The sequence below is a fragment of the Schistocerca nitens genome, chromosome 2 (assembly GCF_023898315.1).
Source record: "Schistocerca nitens isolate TAMUIC-IGC-003100 chromosome 2, iqSchNite1.1, whole genome shotgun sequence".
NCBI classification, from domain to species: Eukaryota; Metazoa; Arthropoda; class Insecta; order Orthoptera; family Acrididae; genus Schistocerca; species Schistocerca nitens.
In genome coordinates, this window is record NC_064615.1 from 1,041,100,318 (window position 1) to 1,041,123,091 (window position 22,774).

At 43.8% G+C, this 22,774-nt stretch overlaps 1 protein-coding gene across 1 annotated transcript in view; it reads left to right on the forward strand.

Moving 5' to 3' along the window:
* Nucleotides 1-2,523: 2,523 nt before the first annotated feature.
* The window catches only part of LOC126235523 (uncharacterized), a 436,836-nt gene continuing 416,585 nt past the window's right edge, over nucleotides 2,524-22,774 (forward strand). The window contains exons 1-2 of the mRNA XM_049944241.1: nucleotides 2,524-2,665; nucleotides 6,953-6,998. Of these exons, the coding sequence (XP_049800198.1) occupies nucleotides 2,609-2,665; nucleotides 6,953-6,998 (103 nt within the window). The 5' untranslated portion in view covers nucleotides 2,524-2,608. The remainder of the gene's footprint in view (nucleotides 2,666-6,952; nucleotides 6,999-22,774) is intronic.

Genomic DNA, 22,774 nt, shown 5'->3' on the forward strand with positions numbered 1-22,774 from the left:
TGATTGGGCGTTAGAGATTGCCAACGCGATAGGCGCTAAAGAATTTACAGCTTCTCAAAGTTGGATTAGTCGCTTCAAAAGATAACATAAAATTGTGGCAAGAAAAATAACAAAATTTGTATCGAGAAACAGGTCGGAAAATGAAGTGACACAAATCGAAATGACAGAAGATTTTCTTACGAATGCAAAACATAAGATCGCTAGTTTTAGTGAATCGTACGTGTACAATGCAGATCAGTCAGGTTTTCAAAAAGAAATGGCTGCGAAAAGAACACTGCCATTGAAAGGGGAAAAACATATTGAGGCGATTGCGCAGTCCACGACTACGCTCATAATTAGTCTGAATGGTTCATTGCTGCCTAAACTACATGTCTGTCTTCAAGAACGAACTGGACGTTTTGGACCACGTGTCAAAAGAACAATGTTCTACGCAAACAATCTTGTGGTAGACGCATCGAAGTCTGGAAAAATGGAAAACGTTACACTTTTCATGCGTCATGCTTTTCTTCCGTTCTGCGGGAACAAATCTCTTCTCCTTCTAGATTAGTGGTCAGGTCATAAAAGGTCTGATTCATTAAAAGCTGTATTTCGAGCCCACCCTGACAAAGAAGCAGAGATCAGATTCCACCCGGCACGACGAACGTAATTCAACCTTTAGACAGAGATTGGATTTGGATTGTTTGGAGGAAGAGACCAAACATCGAGGTCATCGGTCTCATCGGATTAGGGAAGGACGGGGAAGGAAGTCGGCCGTGCCCTTTCAGAAGAGTGGTGTCACCGCCAGACACCACACTTGCTAGGTGGTAGCTTAAATCGGCCGCGGTCCATTAGTACATGTCGGACCCGCGTGTCGCCACTGTCAGGATTGCAGACCGAGCGCCACCACAAGGCAGGTCTCGAGAGACGTACTAGCACTCGCCCCAGTTGTACGACGACGTTGCTAGCGACTACACTGACGAAGCCTTTCTCTCATTTGCCGAGAGACAGTTAGAATAGCCTTCAGCTAAGTCCATGGCTACGACCTAGCAAGGCGCCATTAGTTACTTCATGAATCTAAAGAGTCTCACTTGTATCATCAAGAATGCTGTATACCAAAGGACGATATAAAAGTTAAGTGTTCTAGTAGCTACGTTCTTTTCTTTATCACATTCATCACGTATCCTGTTCCAGACTTCGCGCCAGTCGGCGTGTGTGTACGTGTGCCCTTTCGGCTACCCGTCACTGTGGACTGGCTGCCTTGTCAGTCCACTGCAAGAACTATCCCGGTATTTGCCTGGAGCAATTTAGGGCAATCACGGAAAACCTAAATCAGGATGGCCGGACGCTGGATTGAACCGTCGTCCTCCCGAATGCGAGTCCAGTGTTTAGACAGAGAATTTTTCCGTCAGTGGAAGGCATTTTACAGAAAACTAACAGAGAAAATTATTGTGTGCATATCACTGCAATTTCCTGGTCTATCACCGTGACAATATTCTCAAGCCGCAATAAGTAGTACATTATCAATTTTCCTCCCCACGGTTTCAGAATTTGATTAAATATGCGTGGCACTCCTCGAAATATACTAATACTAGGCCTGATTCATTCCTAACACCAGCCCAGTTTTGTCTACGGACATCTGACAACGTCTGTGATTCGCATGGCTGTTATATGTCGTCTTTGCTTGTATGTTCTTGGTGCACAAAAACCTATGTTTTGGACATTGTATCAATATTTCGCATTTTTGCGGTAATTACAAGAAATAAAATTTGGAGGTGTTCTAAACCGTATATTTATTTGTGTCTATTTCATAGCTATTTGGAAAGAATGATGTAGATAACATATCTGCCATATTTGTCAACGAATGTTTAACTATCATACGATCGCTTTCACTGGGGGAATCAGCTCTCCCACTGCTGTGGCAGGACAGCGGCGCTTAGCTAACGCCACCATGTCCCTAGATGGCGTTGGTATAGCGTAGCGAGAGAGGTCAGGATTGTACAAGAGGCAGTTATAAGCGCGGAAACCATGCGACAATAATGTCTTACTTAATAAAATTGTTTACAGACTTCCAGGTCATGTCAGCAGCTAAAATTCTGCATACAGACTTCTTGCAATGTTAACTCACAGTGTTAAAAAAGCAACACAGATTTCGACATGACAAGTCTGACCATTCCCTTGTAAGTAAAACAGGGGCCTTAAAATATGAATCGTGGCACGTTTCACAGAAACAATCAAAAGGTTTCCAGGGAAACATGTGTGTTTTGGATAATACGTGTTTCTCAGTTATCCGTGCAGATTTGGGCGCACTTTAATCCGAATAATCGGGAGCTTTCTGATTCGCAAATAGTTTAAAGCGTTGGTTAAGAAATAACTCTGCCTTACCGACCGATTTCGGCGAGGAAGCGGCGCCCAACAGCGAGTTCAACACTGGTTCGATAGATGGCAGCGCCGGCGTGCCGCGCGCGCGGGCGCCTGGGAGCCGGCGAGCAGTGGCGCGCGTTTTGTGGCGGCAGTAGGTGGCCGACAGCCGCGCAGTGCATGCCGAAACTAGCCATTGTGCGTCGGTGCGTGTGTGACGCGCGTGGGACGCCACGTCGTAGTCGGAGAGCACGTGCCGCGAGCGCTCGGCATGGTCGACAGCAACACCGTCATCGAAGGCACCGTCAAGTTCCGAGATGGCAAAAAGGTGATTAGCTCGTCACGTTCTCCCTCAACGGAAATCATTTTCAATTTTATTACTTGCGTATACGGTAGTACCATCAGCTGAGGATGCGGTCTGCATCTAATTTTAGTAGCTCTTACAGCGTTCCACAGCCCATAAAATATCTGTAAAACTTTAAATTTATAACTATTTCGAATTAGGACGTATAAACATAAACGGATATGGAATATACATTGGTAACACATTTACTGGCAAGCAATGTAGTGTCGACAGGAGAAAGTGATATGAATAAATGGTTCCTATTTAATACCGTACAAGTGGGACAACCGCCCCTGACTAGATCGTGTGACGATCTAAATGCAAAATGGTAAGGAAATGTCAAATTATTGATGACGAAGTTCTAAGACGTCATTATGACTGCCGCTATGAAACTGAATACCTGATTTGGTGTAAACAGTGATACTGTCAATTGTTAAAGGTCATAATCGTCCATTAATAAGGGACAACTGGCTGCCTGATCTACTGTAGGGAATTCGTGCAACGGCTGAGCGATCTTACAAGTACAGGATTTTCTATTGCTTACACCATTATATTACTGGAAGACCGGAAACTCTCATTGTCAGACAGAGAGATCTCGTCGCGAAACCGAAGTATTTGATTGATACAATTTGAGTGCAAATTTCTTTTTTAGGAAGTGTGGAGAGCACCGGTGACAAATGATGTGCCTGGAAATCCGTGATCAGTGCCGAAGCGTTTCCGTAATACAGAAACAAACAAGAAAAACGATGTGTCCCACGTTGTTGAGTATATTATGTAGAGAAAGGTGCTAATTGATTGTGATATTTGTAAACAACTAATGCGGTAGTAATGGACAGTAGTAATGTACATGGCAAACAATATTCTCGTCATACTACACACTAGAAGTTTCTCTTTCCATCAATTATCCGCAACACACTCAACCTGAGGTAAGTTGCTCAACGTTGATGATGCAAGACTCGTATTCGGGATGAATGGGGGCTCGAATACCTTTCAGTCGATCACATTTACGTTCACTGTAGTTTCCCCAGTTTGCTTCACGTTTATAGCTGGGTGATTTCTTAGTAAAGGGCCACGGACAATTTCCTACGTCATCCATGTTCACTCCAGAGTTGCGCACCGTGTCCAGCTATATAATTGCCGACAGGATGTCGACGACGTTCACCTCTCTGAACCATCTAGATAGCGGTTATCAATAAGCATTGATACCAAATTGGTAACACATCTGGCATTCGTTTGCAAATCTAATAATTAAGGTGGTCTCAGGCAATAACGATCCATCTTTCACGTAGCGAAGAGTGGAGAACATAGTTCGTGTGTGACACAGTCGCTTCATCTCTGAACTGCAGTTCTGTTTAAAACTGGTATCTGATCATGGACCTGTAACTTTCTGAGGATTATCTCAACGGAATGGAGAAAGACCATATTCATTAATGTTAGGGCTACCACGCAGTACAAAAGAACTAAAAATATCACCATAGTCTACACCGTAACCACATTTCCATGGCTAATCAAGCATGTACTAAGGCGACGATCAATTCACGCAGTAACTAAATAATATGGTACAGAGCGGCGGATTTGTTAGTAGTAAAACTGTCGGAGGAAAAAGAAAAACAGTAAGAGAATAATGACAACAGAATGTCAGGCGAAAAACCTTCCAGTAATTGAAACTAAAAGTTCATTCAACGTATTATGACCCGTCTTATAACCAGACACTTATCTTCTGCTTCTTCTCATATGGGTATTGACCAGGCAAAGTCCCTGACCTTCATAACGCATCGGATGGATGTAGCTTATTAAATCTTCCTTGATTACGATTTATCATCTGTTGTACCTTAAACTGTGCTGTTATTCAAATCAATGCTCTTCAACTTAATGATTACCTCCAAACGAGTACTTCGTACCTTCACGTGAATCTACGAGGGCACTTGGAAAGTATTTTCCGATAGGTCGCGAAATGGAAACCACTGTGAAAATCCGACGAAGCTTTGCGTAGGTGTGTTGGGCAGTGTTTCTAGTACGACCGTTGATTGCGTCACGCCGCTCTTTTCAGTTCTGAACGTACAGTTAACACGTGAAGATGCCTAATGCATGCGTTTCCCGTCAAGTTCGATGGCCTGGTGAGAAATTTCGCCTGAAGCTATGCAGCCCACGTAACAAAACCATCATTCGTTTCCTGCTTCAAGACAATTCTGAGACGAATTCTGCTGGGGCAATGAAGATACTTCTGCAGCGTTTTAGATGGGAAGTGTTTCATCACCCACAATACAGCGCTAACTCGCTCCTTCTGAGTTTCATCTCAGCTCACATGAAACCCTAACTAAGAAGACAACATTTTGGCACAGACAAAGAGCTGTAGGCCAGCGTAAAGAATTGGCAGAAAACGCTGACGGCTGCCTTCTATGACGAGGGTATTGGAAAGTTGGTACAATGCTACGACAGGTGTTAAGTCAGATGTACGACTATGTAGATAAGTAGCTGGAAGTTGTAGCTAACTGTTTCTCATAAAATATTTATGATTTTCACTGTAGTTTCCATTTCGCGGGCGATTGGAACTTACTTTCCGAATACCCCTTGGCTTTGAAATTTCCTCACCTATTTCTTCCAAACCGAGGCCTGAACTTCTTTTTCCTGTCTTTTATCCGGTATCCTCACGGAGTCGTCGGGTTAATCAGTATGTTTATTTTTTTATTGGTTTTTAGTACGTGCCCACACAGCCATTTCAACAGGGGAATGTTCTTTCTGACGCTACGAAGGAAAGGACAACACTACAGCCTGTCCCCTAGCGGAGGAAATCCCCGACCCGCTCGGGAATTGAAACCGGGCCCCTTCGCTTAGCAATCCGCAGCGGTGACTGCGCACCCACCGAAGCAGACATGTTAATCTGCATTTGATAATTTTAATGGTATAGGGCGACCGGATGCTCTTTCTCTCGCCACTGCCCCCCCCCCCCCCCCCACCTCTCCCAACCCTCACCAAGACGGTAAATTGTATACCCCTTGCGTTTGTGTCCAGTGTTATCGATATGAAAGTGTGAGACAATATTTTCTAAATGTTCGCGGATGCTGTAACTGAGGCGATACGTGGTAGCAGCCCGTTATTCTCCTAGTCGGATGTGGAAAACGGCCTAAAAACCGAATCGAAGCTGGCCGGTTCACCGATCCTCGTCGTTAATCCTCCTGGCGGATTCGATCCGGGGCCGACGCATCTCCTCGACTCCCGGAAACGGCGCGCTAACGCTCGCGCTTCTCCGGACTGTGGATATGGAACTAATGGCTAATATTCAAGACCCTTAGCCCGTATTCTGTTCGGAAAATTTCTGAATTACGCTCCACGTATCCAGAATAGTATACGTATACAACGCTCACTTGCTTACGCAAGCATTGCCTTCTCCATATATATCCGTTTAAGCGTTATACTAAAAGAGAAAAAATTGCGCAGTCCTATCATCTAAGCACGTTTAAAACTACTTACTCACAGCCGAATCCATACATTGCACACGTTTACAGTAAGTTTTATGAACGTTAATGGATCATGACAGCAGCTTGTTAACCGCAGCAGACCTATCTAAATGCTTGCTGCAGTTTTGGTAGCAGTAACTCTGTATGTTGTGTATGTTTGCCACTTATTTGCACCACTGTACGATAAAGGAGGATAAGAATGTTGTGCTGTTTAATCTAGACAAGACGCCACTCACTCCGTCTCAACTTTGAGAAGTTGCGCGTAATATTTTATGGCTTTCTTCGAGGAAAAACTTTCGCAACAGATATGCTTCTTGGCGTGTAATATTGCTCATGGTGGTAATTATCAGACCATTTAAGCAAGGGGAGTCCAACCCGCGATCCGCGGGCCGCATGCGGCCCAAGTCAAGTATCAATGCGGCCCAAGAAATTAGCATTTATCACACGTTCGATAAAAAAAAAGTTCCATAATATTCCGATTACATAAAGTTATGTCCCACCACATGATGCTATTTCTCATTGGTCCATCCCGTTTATTTTTCTTTCTTTTTCCTTTTTTTTATTATTAGTTATTGTTAGTGTAAAGTATATTACGTGCTGGGCATAAATGCTTGCCTTCTTCCACTGTGGCCCGCAGAAGGTAAAACGCTGGACACCCCTGATCTAAACGTTTAGCCGAATTTATGAAGGTCCAGAATCAAGGCTTTAGGATCCGGATTGGACTGAGAGTTCGTAACCTACATCGCCTGCCAGTAAATGACAGCTAGGACAGAAGGTGGTAGCGTAGTACAGCGGACTTTTTCTGTTGTTCTAGTGGAAGTCCCGTTGGTGTGTGATGAGAAAGCTGTCCCCAGTCGCAGGTATGTACTGTATGTAAGCGCACGCAGTTCCTCCTAGACACGCCGGCGGAGCCTGCTAGCTATGCTGCCCGCCACACGCATGAACCTCGATTTCTTTGACTGCCTCTGTCGGCCTGTGTAGCAGTACTTCGGAGAAGCTACTTTGACACTATTGAAGATATATAGCTTAAAAGCGCAGCATACAGTTCGGTGGTTTATCAGCTTCATCATTTTTAAGCAAAAATACTCATTCATTTAATACATAACTAGAAGAGTTTTTGTGATGCTGCACGTAAGGATCTCATAAATTGGAGCCAAATGATGATGAGGTACAAAATTCCATTTCTTGTTAATGAGAAACGCACTATTTTAACTCTCGAAGGACAATTTTAATTGGTACCCATTTCGACTCTAGTGGTGATTTCATAAGAAATCCTAGTAAACGTTTGAACTTATTGCGTCTCAAACTATGTAAATAAAAATTTAAATCTTAGTTTGCTCAGTACTGAAATCTCCTAAAGTTCCTGCCGATTGCTTCTAAATTTTGTCACAACATTGTTTTCGAATACGAGCGTGTTTTCATATACCTTCTGCAGCACCATCTTACATAAATACATGTTTAATATAGAAAAGGGAAACGTTTTACCACAAATCTCGAGAAGTACCTGAACGATTTTACTTTTATTTTTATGTGATACTGTAATGAACATTCTAAAGGACATAAGCAGTATTTTTCTTTATTTGGATTTCCGCCATTTTACAACATATGAATACATATTTAATATGATATTAGCAAAAATTTACCCAAAAGTACTTGACCGCTTTTTTTCGGATTTGTACTGAATACTCTAACGAACCTTCCGACAGACACAGCCTATATTATTAAATATACATATTATATAAATACGTATTTAATATATGAAGTGGAAATCTTACTACCAAAGATCTCGAAAAGTTCTTCACCGAAATACTTCAAATTTTTATACATTAATCTAATAAACGTTCAGAGGTACATGGGTAATATACTGACAATACAAAATTGTCTGTGACAAAATTTCGTCCTGCGCGTATTTGAGGCAGTAAATGGACGTTAAAGACCGGCAAGCCGGCAACACTGTAATCACGTGTACGGCAACTACCTCTACCAACAGTAGAGTTATGCAGTTGGTATAGCGGACAAGATTTTGGGTTAGTATGCAGGAGGCCGAGGGATCGATCCTGGGTCGTAGATTCTTTTTATTTGCTAAAAGTAGTCTGCGTGATACGGTATCTGTCGTCTTAAACTTAATACAATGATTACATTGGATTTTGCACAAAACATTTGCAGTTACGTATTACGAACTCAGAAATGGAAATACAATCGTTTTCATTGGTCAGCTTTTAAAGAAACCTTTTGTATATCGTGGACGCGAATTTTTCGCACCACTGGATCTACTGTATTCCAAACCTGTTTTGTGGGTACCCTCCCGCAATTGACCCTTCGATTAATACCAACTATTAATCGTGTCACTTTCAGGTCATTACAATCCGTTAGAGTCTTACGTTACCAGTAGAGCTAGCAACGTGCTTCGCAAATAATTTCGATGGGACAATTGGGGCAGGGTACACAGAAAACAGGTTAGGAATCTAGTAGTTGCAGTGTATAGGAATTTTTAATGTAGGTGATATATAAATTTATATACGATATACAATAAGGAAACGTTGATAGCCTCGAAAAGTTCTTGAAAAATTTAGTTCAGGTTCTTACATAGTATTCCAATAAATACTTTTTGAAAAAAAATTTGCTCGTTTTCTGTTAAACCGACTGAGAGAAAGCAAATTCTGTGCTTTGCTCTGCTGTGAATATGTGCAGTATCGTTTTCATTCTGGAAGTCAGCTTTAACAACGATAGTCGGATATTTAAACAACCAGAAAAGTGGTTTACTCACATACATGCACAGTGTGCTGTTTTGGTTCCACACAGACGATTTAAATAACAAAAGTTGTATTTGTGTATTTGTGGCTTAACAGCATATGACTGGATAACACTACGGAACCTGAATTTTCAATGACGATAAACAAGGCTCAGGATCAAAGAGAGAGAGGGGGGGGGGGAGGAGTAGATGGACAGAGAAAGGGGGCAGGAAATGTACACAGAGAGGAGGAAGAATGCGGTCAGATAGATGGGATGGAGGAGGTTGAGGAGGAGAGGGCCAGAGAGAGGGAAGAGGAGCTGATGGACAGAAGCGGGATGAGGGGCTGGACAAAGAGAGGAGGAGGAAGACATGGACAGAGACAGAAGAGAAAAGGAGATTAGGACATATACACAATTCCTATACATTTTTTGCAATTACGAAGCATTGCCGAGCTCGCTAATCTAGATATATATTCTGGCAAACACTGTGAACAGCGTCGAAATGGGTACGTACCACTGTAAAGATTTCTTCTCCTTTTAGTCGCGTATGGAGCGCGGGAAGACTGATTCCTTAAAGGCGACAGTGCGTGCAGTAAATAGTTTACCGCTGTATTCGCGGTTCCTACGAGAGGGATACGAACGGGGCTCTGTCTAATATATCGTTCACCTAATACTGGTACTTGAAGTTTTGCAAATATGCTTTTGTGGAATATTTGGCATCTACGTTCAAGGTCTGCCACTCCTGACTTTGACTTTCTCAATTAAGCTCTCCTGTGACGATTCGTGTGGACCTTCTTTGATCTGTAGCCCTTGCTAGTCTTACTCGGTAAGGGTCCAAGACACTTCAGTAATATTCTAGAATTGGTCGCAGGAGCGTTGCAAGCAACCGTTATTGCAGACTTATTGTATTTTTGCTGTATCCTACTAGTAAACCTAAGGGTACCACCTACTTTTGCTACGATTGAGTGTATGTGCTCACTCCATTTCATATTACTACATGTCATTACTCCCATGTTTTGCGTGAGTTCGCCAGTTCCAGCTGTGGCTTATTAGGCCATTATCGTCTCATCTTTTCTTAGCATATGTGCAGTCTGTGTGAACAGACACTTCATAATGCCTTCATAATGATTTGTAAATAAGTGCGCTATTACTGGACAAATGAGGACTGAAATGAAAACACTAGAAATATCACAACCGAAATCAAATGATAAAGAATAGTGAAATTGAAAAGGATGTCTTACCGTTTATAGATAACTCTCATTAATTTGACACATGCAACAACTACAGTAGTGGATAAGTTGGATTAATAATTCAAATAACTCAGAGCGTGTTCTGCTTTGCTTACTGGGATACTAGTGAAGAAATGAGAAACACCGAATATGCAAATAATTTTCCTGTTACGCCCTATTTACTTTTTTTTGTTCATATCACATTAGCTAATCAGATAACAAATGGCTCTGATCACTATGGGACTCAACTTCTGAGGTCATTAGTCCCCTAGGACTTAGAAATACTTAAACCTAACTAACCTAAGGACATCACACACATCCATGCCCGAGGCAGGATTCGAACCTGCGACCGTAGCGATCACGCGGTTCCAGAATAAAGCGCCTACAACCGCTCGGTCACACCGGCCGGCAAAAGCCACTGCTAATGCAAGTTTATGATTCGTTGCTGGCTGTCGATCATCTGTTTATTGACAGATATGGTCTTTTGTATGCCTAACCATACGTTCTCCCTGTTGACTGTTGACTTTGCAGGGTTGTTTTACTTAAATGGCGTTGGTTGTTGCTTGAGAAACAAATTGGAACACTACACCATCTAGGCGCAAAGGAAATGAGGCTATTAAGGAACTGTGTTCTCGGTGTATTAGTGCAATGATTGACGTTTTCCACATGCTGTTGCATGTCTCATCAAAATCGATCAACTCAGTGGCAGAGGACAATGAGTTTGCGAGAACGTCATTCTTGCACTTCGCCGGAAAATGTCGTCTGCGAGGTCTGGCACGAAAGAATGAGACTGGTGCTGCAGATCTCTCTGCGTATCACGTTTGCCCAATTAATGACAGTTGCCGTAAGAGTAGGACCATTTGTGAGTTAACAGATGCCTAGCCCGCCTGGCTAGCCGCGCGGACTAACGCGCTGCTTCCCGAGCGGGAAGGCGTGCCGGTCCCCGGAACGAATCCGCCCGGCAGATTAGGTTCGGTGTGCAGGCCAGCCTGTGGATGGTTTTTAAGGCGGTTTTCCGTCTGCCTCTGCGAATGCGGGCTGGTTCCCCCTATTCTGTCTCAGTTACACTACGTCGGCGATTGCCGCGCAAACACTGTCTCCGCGTACGCGTACATCATAATTACTGTACCACACAAACGCTTGGGGTTACACTCGTCTGGTATAAGACGTTGACCGGGGAGGGGGGGAGGGGGAGGGGGGAGGGGGGAGGGGGGAGGGGTTATGAACCACTGAGGGCTACGGCAGGACGAAGCCTTTCCGTCGTTTCTAGATTCCCGGTTCAATACACACACACACAAAACAAACGCCGTCGTACGTTATTTCATCTGGTCGAAAGATTTCTACTTTTAGTTTCCTGTGAGTGTAATATGTAGTAATATGTCACAAGTAGTATACTTATAAAGTGATCACGTTTGTTTCTTTAGCGTTAAGGTAATAACCGGCTGTCTATCCTAAGAAATGTCCTTCAAATTAGTGAAAACACTGTGAATTTCGTATACAAATAGAGTCATCCCAAGCAAACACTGCTCATCGGTTTCCTTGGTGGCCCATTGTCGAAGGAAAACATCGTTTTGTTTGTCATTGGTTACAGAAGTATTTTATAATGTGTCGTTGTGAGCCCAGTCCTTGCAGGGAAGTAGTGCTATGTGGTATCCTGTTCATGGACATTTATTAACAATGACCGCAATGTACGATTACTTTCAGTTTTTTCTACATCTACATTTATACCCCGCAAGCCACCCAACGGTGTGTGCCACTGTCATTACCTCCCTTTCCTATTCCAGTCGCGTATGGTTCGCGGGAAGAACGACTGTCTGAAAGCCTCCGTGCGCGCTCGAATCTCTCTAATTTTACATTCGTGATCTCCTCGGGAGGTATAAGTAGGGGGAAGCAATATATTCGATACCTCATCCAGAAACGCACCCACTCGAAACCTGGCGAGCAAGCTACACCGCGATGCAGAGCGCCTCTCTTGCAGAGTCTGCCACTTGAGTTTGTTAAACATCTCCGTAACGCTATCACGGTTACCAAATAACCCTGTGACAAAACGCGCCGCTCTTCTTTGGATCTTCTTTATCTCCTCCGTCAACCCGATCTGGTACGGATCCCACACTGGTGAGCAATACTCAAGTATAGGTCGAACGAGTGTTTTGTAAGCCACCTCCTTTGTTGATGGACTACATTTTCTAAGCAATCTCCCAATGAATCTCAACCTGGTACCCGCCTTACCAACAATTAATTTTATATGATCATTCCACTTCAAATCGTTCCGCACGCATACTCCTAGATATTTTACAGAAGTAACTGCTACCAGTTCGCAGCTACAGAAGTAACTGCTACCAGTTCAGTACCAGTTAGCTTCTAGACAAAAGTGGTTGTAATAACTGGGAGAAAAACAAACTATAATCAAAATATCTGGTATGAAATCGGATATTTAACAGTCACTCAGAATACGAAACACGTTAAAAATTCTGTTCCGAGGGCTGCATGTAGTATTCATCTCTACACGATCCTCATGTTATGACACTTCAGAAAGAAAAATTTCTGCTTTCAGAATGATGATCCCAACTGAGATAAAGGTTTTGATGTTGTATTGTAACAAATCTCCAAACGCTGAACATGACGGCAACAGCAGTGTCAGGCGTCAATAGATCTTGCGTCATCATGGTTTTAGAAGGTACTTTGCGAAAAGAGCTGTTGCTTTCGTTGATGGATCTACAGAGAAGTTCGTATACTAAAGCGAGGAGACGACCGCATGCAAATGGATATAATAGTCATTTCACTAGGCTATGTCTGTCCTTTGACGTCACTGTCCTTCATCACTACAAAATGTTTATGCGATGCATTTGTCATGACGAGAAAACAGTGAATCACCATGACAGGTCGTCAGATTTGAAACTGGTTTATTGTACGTCATATTAAGTTTGTTGATCGCACCGTAGTACCATCGTGTTCTTCACTGTGCGTATAAGGTGTCTACATACATATCACTAAACATGCCACAAACATTATTAGCAACACTACTGTCTGTGTTTCCTATGCTGTGATAATATGCTCGTAGAATAAGGTGCAACTCCGTTCATGACACTGCTTTTCCCCGCTATGCATAACGAGTACAGCCGGTGGCATTTGCCCAGTTAACATACTGAACACGTACCACTGCTTAAATGTGCATCATAGTTACAGCACGTTTGGTACGTTGTAACTTCAAACATCAGCCGCATGTGCTACTTTATTAAGCCTTCTGCATCTCTATCTGCATAAGGGTCTGATACGCCACTGCATAGGGAGGGTCACCTCACATCAGTTTTAGCCTCTCATGTCCTATTTCACTCGCATGTGGACCTCTGCTAAAAGACAGTCTACAGGGCGTGCCGTAATAGCGGAAACTGACAAGGTTGAAAGTATACGATAATGCAAGCAAGGACGTTCAAGCAGTTTTCGAGGTAACTGCGAATGAATTATTACGCCACTGACTTCAAAATAAAGTATTGCTCTAGATACTATAAGTGCATTAGCAATGTACAATTCCCTATTAAATGCCGGCCGAAGTGGCCGTGCGGTTCTGGGCGCTGCAGTCTGGAACCGCGAGACCGCTACGGTCGCAGGTTCGAATCCTGCCTCGGGCATGGATGTTTGTGATGTCCTTAGGTTAGTTAGGTTTAACTAGTTCTAAGTTCTAGGGGACTAATAACCTCATCAGTTGAGTCCCATAGTGCTCAGAGTCATTTGAACCATTTTTCTAAATCATTATTGTGTGCAATAAATCAACAATTAACAGTCAAATGGCGAAAAATTACTTTAATGGGGGTAGCACGTCAAACGGGCCGACTTGGAGCACTATGACCGCAATTTTGAACTTGTTTATAGGTTGGAACCACTAGGGACCTTTCACCATCATTCCACGAAACCTGATCGTGATCCGAAGCCCCTAAGGGTTCTTCTGCGTTTTCATCTCCCCTATTTCACGTTCTCCTGTGGCGTGACCACTGATGTGTGACACTGAAACAGGCGTGAATAAAACGGAAAAGGGTCCTTCTAAGAACCCCCCAGCTCGGGAAAACTCCCGGTGCCACTCACCCGTCTTTGTTGATCGACTTGAGGTTGTGCGTGTACAGACAGAAAACAAGACATGCGCCCGCTCTTCCGCCGCTACACTGCTGCTTATAGTGGGCCATCCGAAGCCGCAGAGTGCCGAAGGGGTTGCCTGTCTCCAGGTGCCTAGTACTTCGCCATGGCTTCTGTCTGTACAGGTAAATTTTTAATTTTCCTGTAACACGACAGGCAACGGCCTTGCCGCAGTGGATACACCGGTTCCCGCGAGATCACCGACGTTAAGCGCTGTCGGGCGTGTCCGGCACTTGCGTGGGTGACAATCCCGGCCGCCATGCGCTGTTGCCATTTTTCGGGGTGCACTCAGCCTCGTGATGCCAATTGAGGAGCTACTCGACAGAACAGAAAACCATCACGACGATCGGGAGAGCAGTATGCTGGCCACACGCCCCTCCTGTCCGCATCCTCGACTGAGGATGACACAGCAGTCGGATGGTCCCGATGGGCCACTTGTGGCCTGAAGACAGAGTGCTTTTGTAACACGACAACGGTCTAAAAAACCACAAACATGTATTTTCGAGGATGACATATCACAGACATTTCATTGTCCCCTTGAGAATGGCTACAAAGTCTAAATCATTAGCCGGCCGAAGTGGCCGTGCGGTTAAAGGCGCTGCAGTCTGGAACCGCGAGACCGCTGCGGTCGCAGGTTCGAGTCCTGCCTCGGGCATGGATGTGTGTGATGTCCTTAGGTTAGTTTGGTTTAACTAGTTCTAAGTTCTAGGGGACTAATGACCTGAGAAGTTGAGTCCCATAGTGCTCAGAGCCATTTTGAACCCTATTAAATCCGTATCTAATTGGGCTCATATACCACGAATGGGCTATGTTTCAGGACTGTGGTGCTGGGGATGAACCAAAATATTTGAACACTGCGAGAAATGCATGCATTAAAATAAATATAGATACTAGCCAAGCCTACATGTTGTGCTGTAGTATTTGACCATGAACGGCACCTGTTCCCATTGTGTTGGAAGTGTCAGATGTGGTCAGAACAGTGTTCTGAGTAGTTGTGAGTGCGTTACATCGGAGCTAATTAAACTCCAAGGTGGGAAAATTGTTGGTACTCGAATGGTGAGTGCTTCCATAACCAAGGCAGCTGAAGTGTTTCAAGAAGCACTGTATTGAAGATTTAAACCGCATTAAGGGGAAACCGGGAAAACGTCATTCGGACGAAAGTGTGCGTAGAATGATCGTGGGCGGACGGTCACTGAAGAGGATTGTGAAGAAAAACAAGAGGATGAAAGCGGCAAAAATCACTGCAGAACTGAATGTCCGACACATGAAGCTCCATTATCAGGGAATTGTAGAGCAGGCTGTAATTCCAAATCCATTCATCAGTGACCGGGAGGCTGAATCCCAAAACCACTCATCAATGATGCAGTTGCTCATTACAGGAAAAGGCGACGCCGAAACTGCAAAACCTGGGCTATGGAGCAATGGCAGAAGGTCCCCTTTGGTCGGATGAGTCTTTTTTCGCACTGTTTCCAACTTATGGCCGAGTTTACGCCCTATGAGTGAAACATGGAGCCATGGCTACTCTGCAAGGTCGCATTACTGCCAAGGATAATCTGACCGTTGTCTTTGTGGTCAATTTTGGAGAAAAGGATGTGGGATCGCCGTCCTCCTCCATCACTGTTACCTGAATGTGCCACAATTGTTTGGGAAGAATGGTATAAAATCCCCCTGAAAACAGTACAGGTCCGGTATTTATCCATTCCGAGACGGCTGGAAGCGTTTTTTAGTGTTTCGTATCATTATCCACTCCGAGTACATGCCCGGGGCAGTGCAAAGTCACATTTTGCCTCTATTGTAAGACGACAATTAACGTGCTTAGATGGACCATGTTGGATGGGTCGATCAGGGCTTGTATCTTGCCTTTCAGGATCACCTGACCTCACCCACTCGATTTGTCTGAGGTCACGTCAAGTGTGAATGGTTGTCGCCTGCACTGATACGATTAAAGTATGGAAGCATTAGATTTTAAAGTCTTATCAGGCTTTCGGTGATGATCCAGAAATTCATGAGGACTTGGAAACTCACAGCGGAGACAAGGGCTTTATTGCACGAAACTCTGAGTACGACAGGTGGGATGCCTTCTTTAACAGGTAATATCGTCCAGTATTCTGTTACAAATGTAAAGCAGTGTGTATGACTGGGATCTCCTCCCAAACCCCTGGATCGACTTTAACCTAATCTGGCACAGAAACTACAGGTCTCACCCATGTTCAGTACTATGGTGTTTGTAACCTCATAGCTCGAATAGGAGCTGAGATGCGGACAGAAATGTGATTTTTGCAGGCCCTGGCATACAGGGTGCGTCAGGTGGAAAGGTACATGCTTTGAGGGGTGATAGTATTAGTGATTCTGAACAAAAAACTTCATAGGGACGTATGCCCTCTTCCGAAAGGACCCGAGTTAGAACTCATTTAAAATCACTTTTGTATCTTTTTCTTGAATAACTCGAAAACCGCACCCTCCAGCGAAAACTGGTCGCAGTAAAAAAACTATATTAAATTTCCTACAAAAAAAGTCCTATTAATTTTTTCTCTAGAACTAATAGTTTCTGCGAAGAGAGCGCGAGAATGTTGAAAAACTCGCTCGACGCGCATGCGCACTAGCTCACGTAGTTTTTGTAGGCCAATTTGAGGTTTACAACGTGCCACAGTAGTATAGAGCAAGTTGAGACGAACAGTTTGATACGGGACACTTGTGATCTATCAAGTCAGGAAACTACGAGTTATTCAAGAAAAACGTACAAGAGTGATATTAAAATTGTTCTACCTCGGAAACCATTCGGAATAGGGCATACGTCCATATGAAGTTTTTTGTGCGGAATCACTGATACTATCACCCATCAAAGCATGTACCTTTCCTCCTGACTCACCCTGTATAGGTTGCACACCTTGACAGGTGAATTCTATGGAAACAGTATCAACCTGCCTTTGCCTTATTTTGCATTGAAGCACACAACGGTTTCCCTGACACTTGCTTTTAGGCTGGAGAGAGAGAGAGAGAGAGAGAGAGAGAGAGAGAGAGAGAGAGAGAGAGAGAGGGGGGGGTGGGAGGGAGGGTGGGGGGTGGGGGGGGGGGAAGGACGAGATGAACTCGGAGAATTGAGAGTTGTAGATGAACAGTGATGGGGGTAAGAGATGGTTAGAGACAAGGGGACGGAGGAATTGCTCAGAGTGAGTGGAGGCATCATATAGGCTGCCCTAGAGAGAGGAGAAGGAACTGAGAGAGAGGGAGGAGGAGATGTACTGGGAGAAGGGAGAGAAAGAGATAGACAGTGATGTTGAGGAAAAGGGGATGGTCAGAGAGAGGCGAACTGAGTAGTTTGTCACAAAGATGGGAGGCGGTGCTGAATATTAAAGGGGAGGGGAGAAGATGGACGGGGAGAGGTAGGAGGAGGAAATGTGTGCAATATGTATTGAATACGTACGCAAACGAAGCTAAGCGGGAAACGCTAGTTATGACTTACAATGTGATGCAGCAGTATTTTATTTCTTGTTAAGGTAGACCACGGATTAAATCTGTGCTCAATTAGACTAGGTCTTCGTCCAATAGTGTACAGCTCAAATGTGTTTGTACTGCACAGGACAATATTCCATACATAATTCAGTACAGGTTGGTAACCACACATTCGCAATTATCTCGGAACGCTTTAGCTCCCATTATCGTATACTTTCATCCGCGTCAGTTTCGCTATTAATTATGATACACACCGTATACTCCCCAGTGTACACTGCAATCTGGCTTACGTTACTCTCACAGTTCCTGCGCTAGCTGTACAGAAAAAAAAAAACCTGTTAAACTGTTGGTCTACCTCGACTCTAAATATACCGAAGAGAATTTCGCTCTCGCGAGGTTATGTTCCCGAGAGCAACGTTATGCTTCATCCGAAAACTCCATTTACGGTCCATGAATTTTCCCGTTGCACTTATGTTTGTGCTGCATCAGTTTGTTACAATTTAAGAGGCACATCTCTGAATTCGTTCGATGTCTGCTGTAGTACACATTTGATGGGTCTCGAAACACCGAAGCTACATTTTGGAACTGAGGACACTACTGCACTTATTTTCTTTACATATGCTCTTCACATTTGTAAAATCCGCTTAACATAGTACCTAGGTCTCCAGTCGCCTTTCTCTACCACTTATTTCAGAGATCGTCGCATTCGTATAATTTCGCAGAAATTTACCGATAACCATCTAATTGGATATTATAGGTTTCTCAGTATATGACATTGGCGTTATCTAGCCAATATGTTCCGTTAGTGAGATACCACCTGAACTCATCGTCAGGGAATAATCTTAAGAGACAGAGCATTAAGGGAACCATAATCGTTCCAATTACATTTCAAAGGGGTATATACCGTGTTCGTACCTTTCTGTGGAGCTTTCTCAAACAAGTTTTAACGTTTTGGATTACATCAGCTGAAATGCTTCGAGTCAGTCACATTTTTATGTAGGTAATTACATATTTCAGTTATCACTGAAAATGGTTCAAGACATACGGATAGCCGGCCGCGGTGGTCTAGCGGTTCAGGCGCTGAGTCCGGAACCGCGCGACTGCTACGGTCGCAGGTTCGAATCCTGCCTTGGGCATGGATGTGTGTGATGTCCTTAGGTTAGTTAGGTTTAAGTAGTTCTAAGTTCTAGGGGACTGATGACCACAGATGTTACGTCCCATAGTGCTTAGAGCCATTTGAACCATTTTGAACATACGGATAATGGAAAATTCCGCGCTAAACATCAGATATATTTCTCTCTTCTTTGGCCACTTATCATACAATTTTCGAACAGAGTGTACCATTTTCCAGTAAGGCTACCTTATGTGCAGTGCGCGAAGTCCACGCCGTCTGCACCAAGTTTGCTCGACCTTTGGTCAACGTAGCGGAAATTATCCGTGTTTCATTGTTTCCGTCATTAGGCGTACTTAAACTGACAAGGGGATCGTGCCTAGCCGTCATCACCAATTTTGTCCAAATTTGTGGTACAAGCAGGGCTTGGCCAGAAATAAAAGTGACAGAGTTGTGAGCTACAGATGGCAAAGCGTTTAGAAATATCTAGTATTTTTGGCACATGTCGGGCGAGATATGGCCCATTAATGCTGGCACAGTATAGAGGCAGTTGCTGGCGCAGTGAAAAGAGTGTAGAACGGTAATCGAAGGCTCAGGAGATCGTGTCCTTAAGTGAGATTCTTTTTTTATTGTCATTTTTTATGTTTCCTTCAAACAAGCCGAAGTAATTCTAAGTATTTTGTATTTGTTAATATTTTCATAAACGCCATGACGAGGAAAGGCAAAGGAAAATTTAGTATTCAAATAAATGCACAGTAAATGGTTTAGGACCTACACGAGAACTTCGTGTATAAAATTATGTACTTTCATTATTTTACAGTTGAAGATTTACACGTGTAGGGATAATATTCATCGTTGAAACAATGAAGCATTAATTTTCGTGGCACCTTACACACGTTATAAACACAATTTTACAGTTAAACGGTTGTTTTAAAGGCTCTGTACAAATACAGACTTGAATTACGTTCATAAAAAGTTCACTCCCATCGTACAGTGTGGTGGCAAACCAAGTGTAACGCGTCATTCCGTCAAACATGGGCGTGCATAAAAGGTGATGTCCAACAGAACGTACGGTATTTTGATACAGTCTTCTCGGGACGTGATTTCTTTCCCTCCCTCGAAGAGATAACAGCAGTTTTGAAGCTGTTTGGTTAAATTTTTTGGCTGACGATAAAAATAAATGTCGCAGGATTTCATAAGTGGAGTGCATTTGGGATGAATCTAGTACTGCACGATGACATTCCTTATTCATCGTGAAAAATCTCATCGCACAATTATGGGCTTGTTTGTCGTCCCCGATAGTCACTTAACAGAAGAAATTTGTTCTACTGCACATACGGTTTCGTCTTATTAAAAACAATGTATTGAACATTATGTCAGTTTAAAACTGAAAAAATAAGTTTTCATGTAATGACTCGATCCCAAAACCTACGATTCACCGTTCTGTTCTCTTTCCGTTGCACAGCCCGCTGCGTGTAGAACACGCCGGCTTAAATATGCTTACGCTTCACACAGCTCGCTCCGAGAAGGCCTCTTTTTTCTCTCCCTTCACGCTTGGCTATCTCGAGCTCCCTCTTCCTTTGCTTTCATTTCTGCCAAGGCCTGCATATTCCATCCATTTGGACGACATCGACGAAATCGGCGTTGACTAGCAGGTTCAGTAGCTTTTTGAGGTCACAACATTTCCATAGAGCAAATTCTACGCTAGATATAGAGTCTGTAAAAGTAAGTAAAAACTTAACCGAAGTTTCATGTAGAATGAAACTTCAGGCGAACATTTCTTTTCCTACTTCGAAAGGGAGAGCGTGCTGCTGTAATTATGAGTTGCTGTAAAGTCAGGGTGTTTGTAGGCAAACACAAGCGGACAGATTGTGTGGCAGACGGAGTCCTAGTGACGAACGTATATGGAGGAGATTTCGTTTCCAGCAGTTGTCTTACAACCAATTGCCTTGAAAATCTTAGTCGTAACTGCAGAATGGGTAGCAATGTTATTTAATTCGAGGACAATAGGGTCCAAACAAAAAATTACGGTCTGTTATATGTGCAAGGGGGTTTCTTATGTGTATAAGATAAAAACGATAGATAGAGGGCCTTTTGCACTGTGCCTAAACCATAGCGGATGTCACCATCCACACATTATAGAAAGACAACTGACAAGAACAAGAGAGAGGTTGGACTACACTTCGGGAATAATGACCTAAAGAGAATGGTCACAAGTCGGTGACATCTTAAACTCTTATTTTGTTTACTTCAGATGTACTACCCAGGGGGTTTTTGATCGTTTATTTTACAGGTGTAGGCCTTCATTACATTTAAACAGCACCATATTCTTGAAACGGTGGTGTTCATTCGAGGCAAGACCGAACTTTCGAAAAAAAAAATGTTCAAATGTGTGTGAAATCTTATGGGACTTAACTTATAGGTTATAAATCCCTAAGCTTACACGCTACTTAACCTAAATTATCCTACGAACAAACACACGCACACCCATGCCCGAGGGAGGACTCGAACCTACGCTGGGATCAGCCGCACAGGGATCAGCCGCACAGTCCATGACTGCTGCGCCCTAGACCGCTCGGCTAATCCCGCGCGGCCGAACTTTCGACAACAGATTGTCGTATTACATCGAAAGCCCTGTGGCATATGTTATGCCTGGCGGGCCTTATGCATTTCCCGCTATATCGATAGCAGGCTTTGGAAACTGGGGGCTGTTCGAAACTGTTGGCTGTTCACTATACCTAATCGTAGTGGCACAGACATTACTTTGCCATTTGGGGTCAACAGAAGCGTCCGATCTTACCCGTCGGCTTTGACCCGTGACGTAAGCGTGTTGTGGTGTGTGACGTCATTACGGCGCGGAGTTTGATTTGCGATTGTGGCGTGTTTGTAGATGTCTTGTTTTTCTTTGTCGTGCTCTCTGGTGGTGTGTTCATGGTTTTCGTTTGTTTCGTTTGTTTCGTGTGGTGGGGTCAGTTTTCTGTTGCTCAGGTGTTGGATTTGAAGCGGAATTTCTAATAGTGAGTTAATGGTTAATTTAATGCTCATTGCTGTACGTCGGGTGAGTTTGTTATTAAGTGTATTCGGTTGTGGTTTTTTGTTCAGGAATGGATATGAAAGACCGGATTAATAGTTCTCGGTTGAGGGCTATGATGGGGGAGACAGCTTTAGAGCTGATTAAATTTCTTCAGCTATTTGGCTTAATTGCCGAGGTCGTGAAGTGCGGTGTGTGCCGTGAACCTATGAAATTGGTTAAAGTTCCGGACTCTCGGACCAGGGACGGATACATGTGGTGTTGCCGGAAAGATGGCATATGGCGTTCTGTAAGGCGTGGTACCTGGTTCGAGAAGTCTAGATTGGCCATGCGTGAGATTGTGCTTATTACGTATTATTTTTGTTACAGTTGCGGACAGAGTTTTTGCGCGTTTGAGACTGGTGTGAGTGAGAGGACTGTTTTAGACTGGTATTCCTTTTGCCGCGAGGTGTGTTCCGAATTTATTAAGTACAGGGGTAAGTTGGGTGGGCATGGGGTGCTTGTGGAGGTGGATGAGTCGCAGTTTGGTAAAAGGAAGTATGGGAGGGGGAAGTCTGTGGCTGGTCTTTGGGTGTGGGGGGCTGTTGTTCAGGGGGGTGGGGGTACTGAATGTGTTTTTAGGATTGTGGAGGGGAGGTCGAAGCCTGAATTAGTGGGGTTAATTGAGGAGTATGTAGAGCCGGGGTCCACAGTAGTTTCAGATGCGTTTTCTTCATATAGGGGGTTGGGTGAGAGGGGATTTAATCATTTAGTAGTGAACCACAGTCTAGAGTTTAAGAATTATGATACTGGGGCTTGCACTAACACAATTGAGGGGATGTGGGGAGCGGTTAAGTCAGTTCTTGGGAGGGGGAAGAGGCGCTCTTCCAACCTTCAGTCTCATTTAGATGAGTACTGTTGGCGGAAGAGTGTCCCAGAGGGCTATTGCATTCTTCGGGTTTTTTTAAGGGC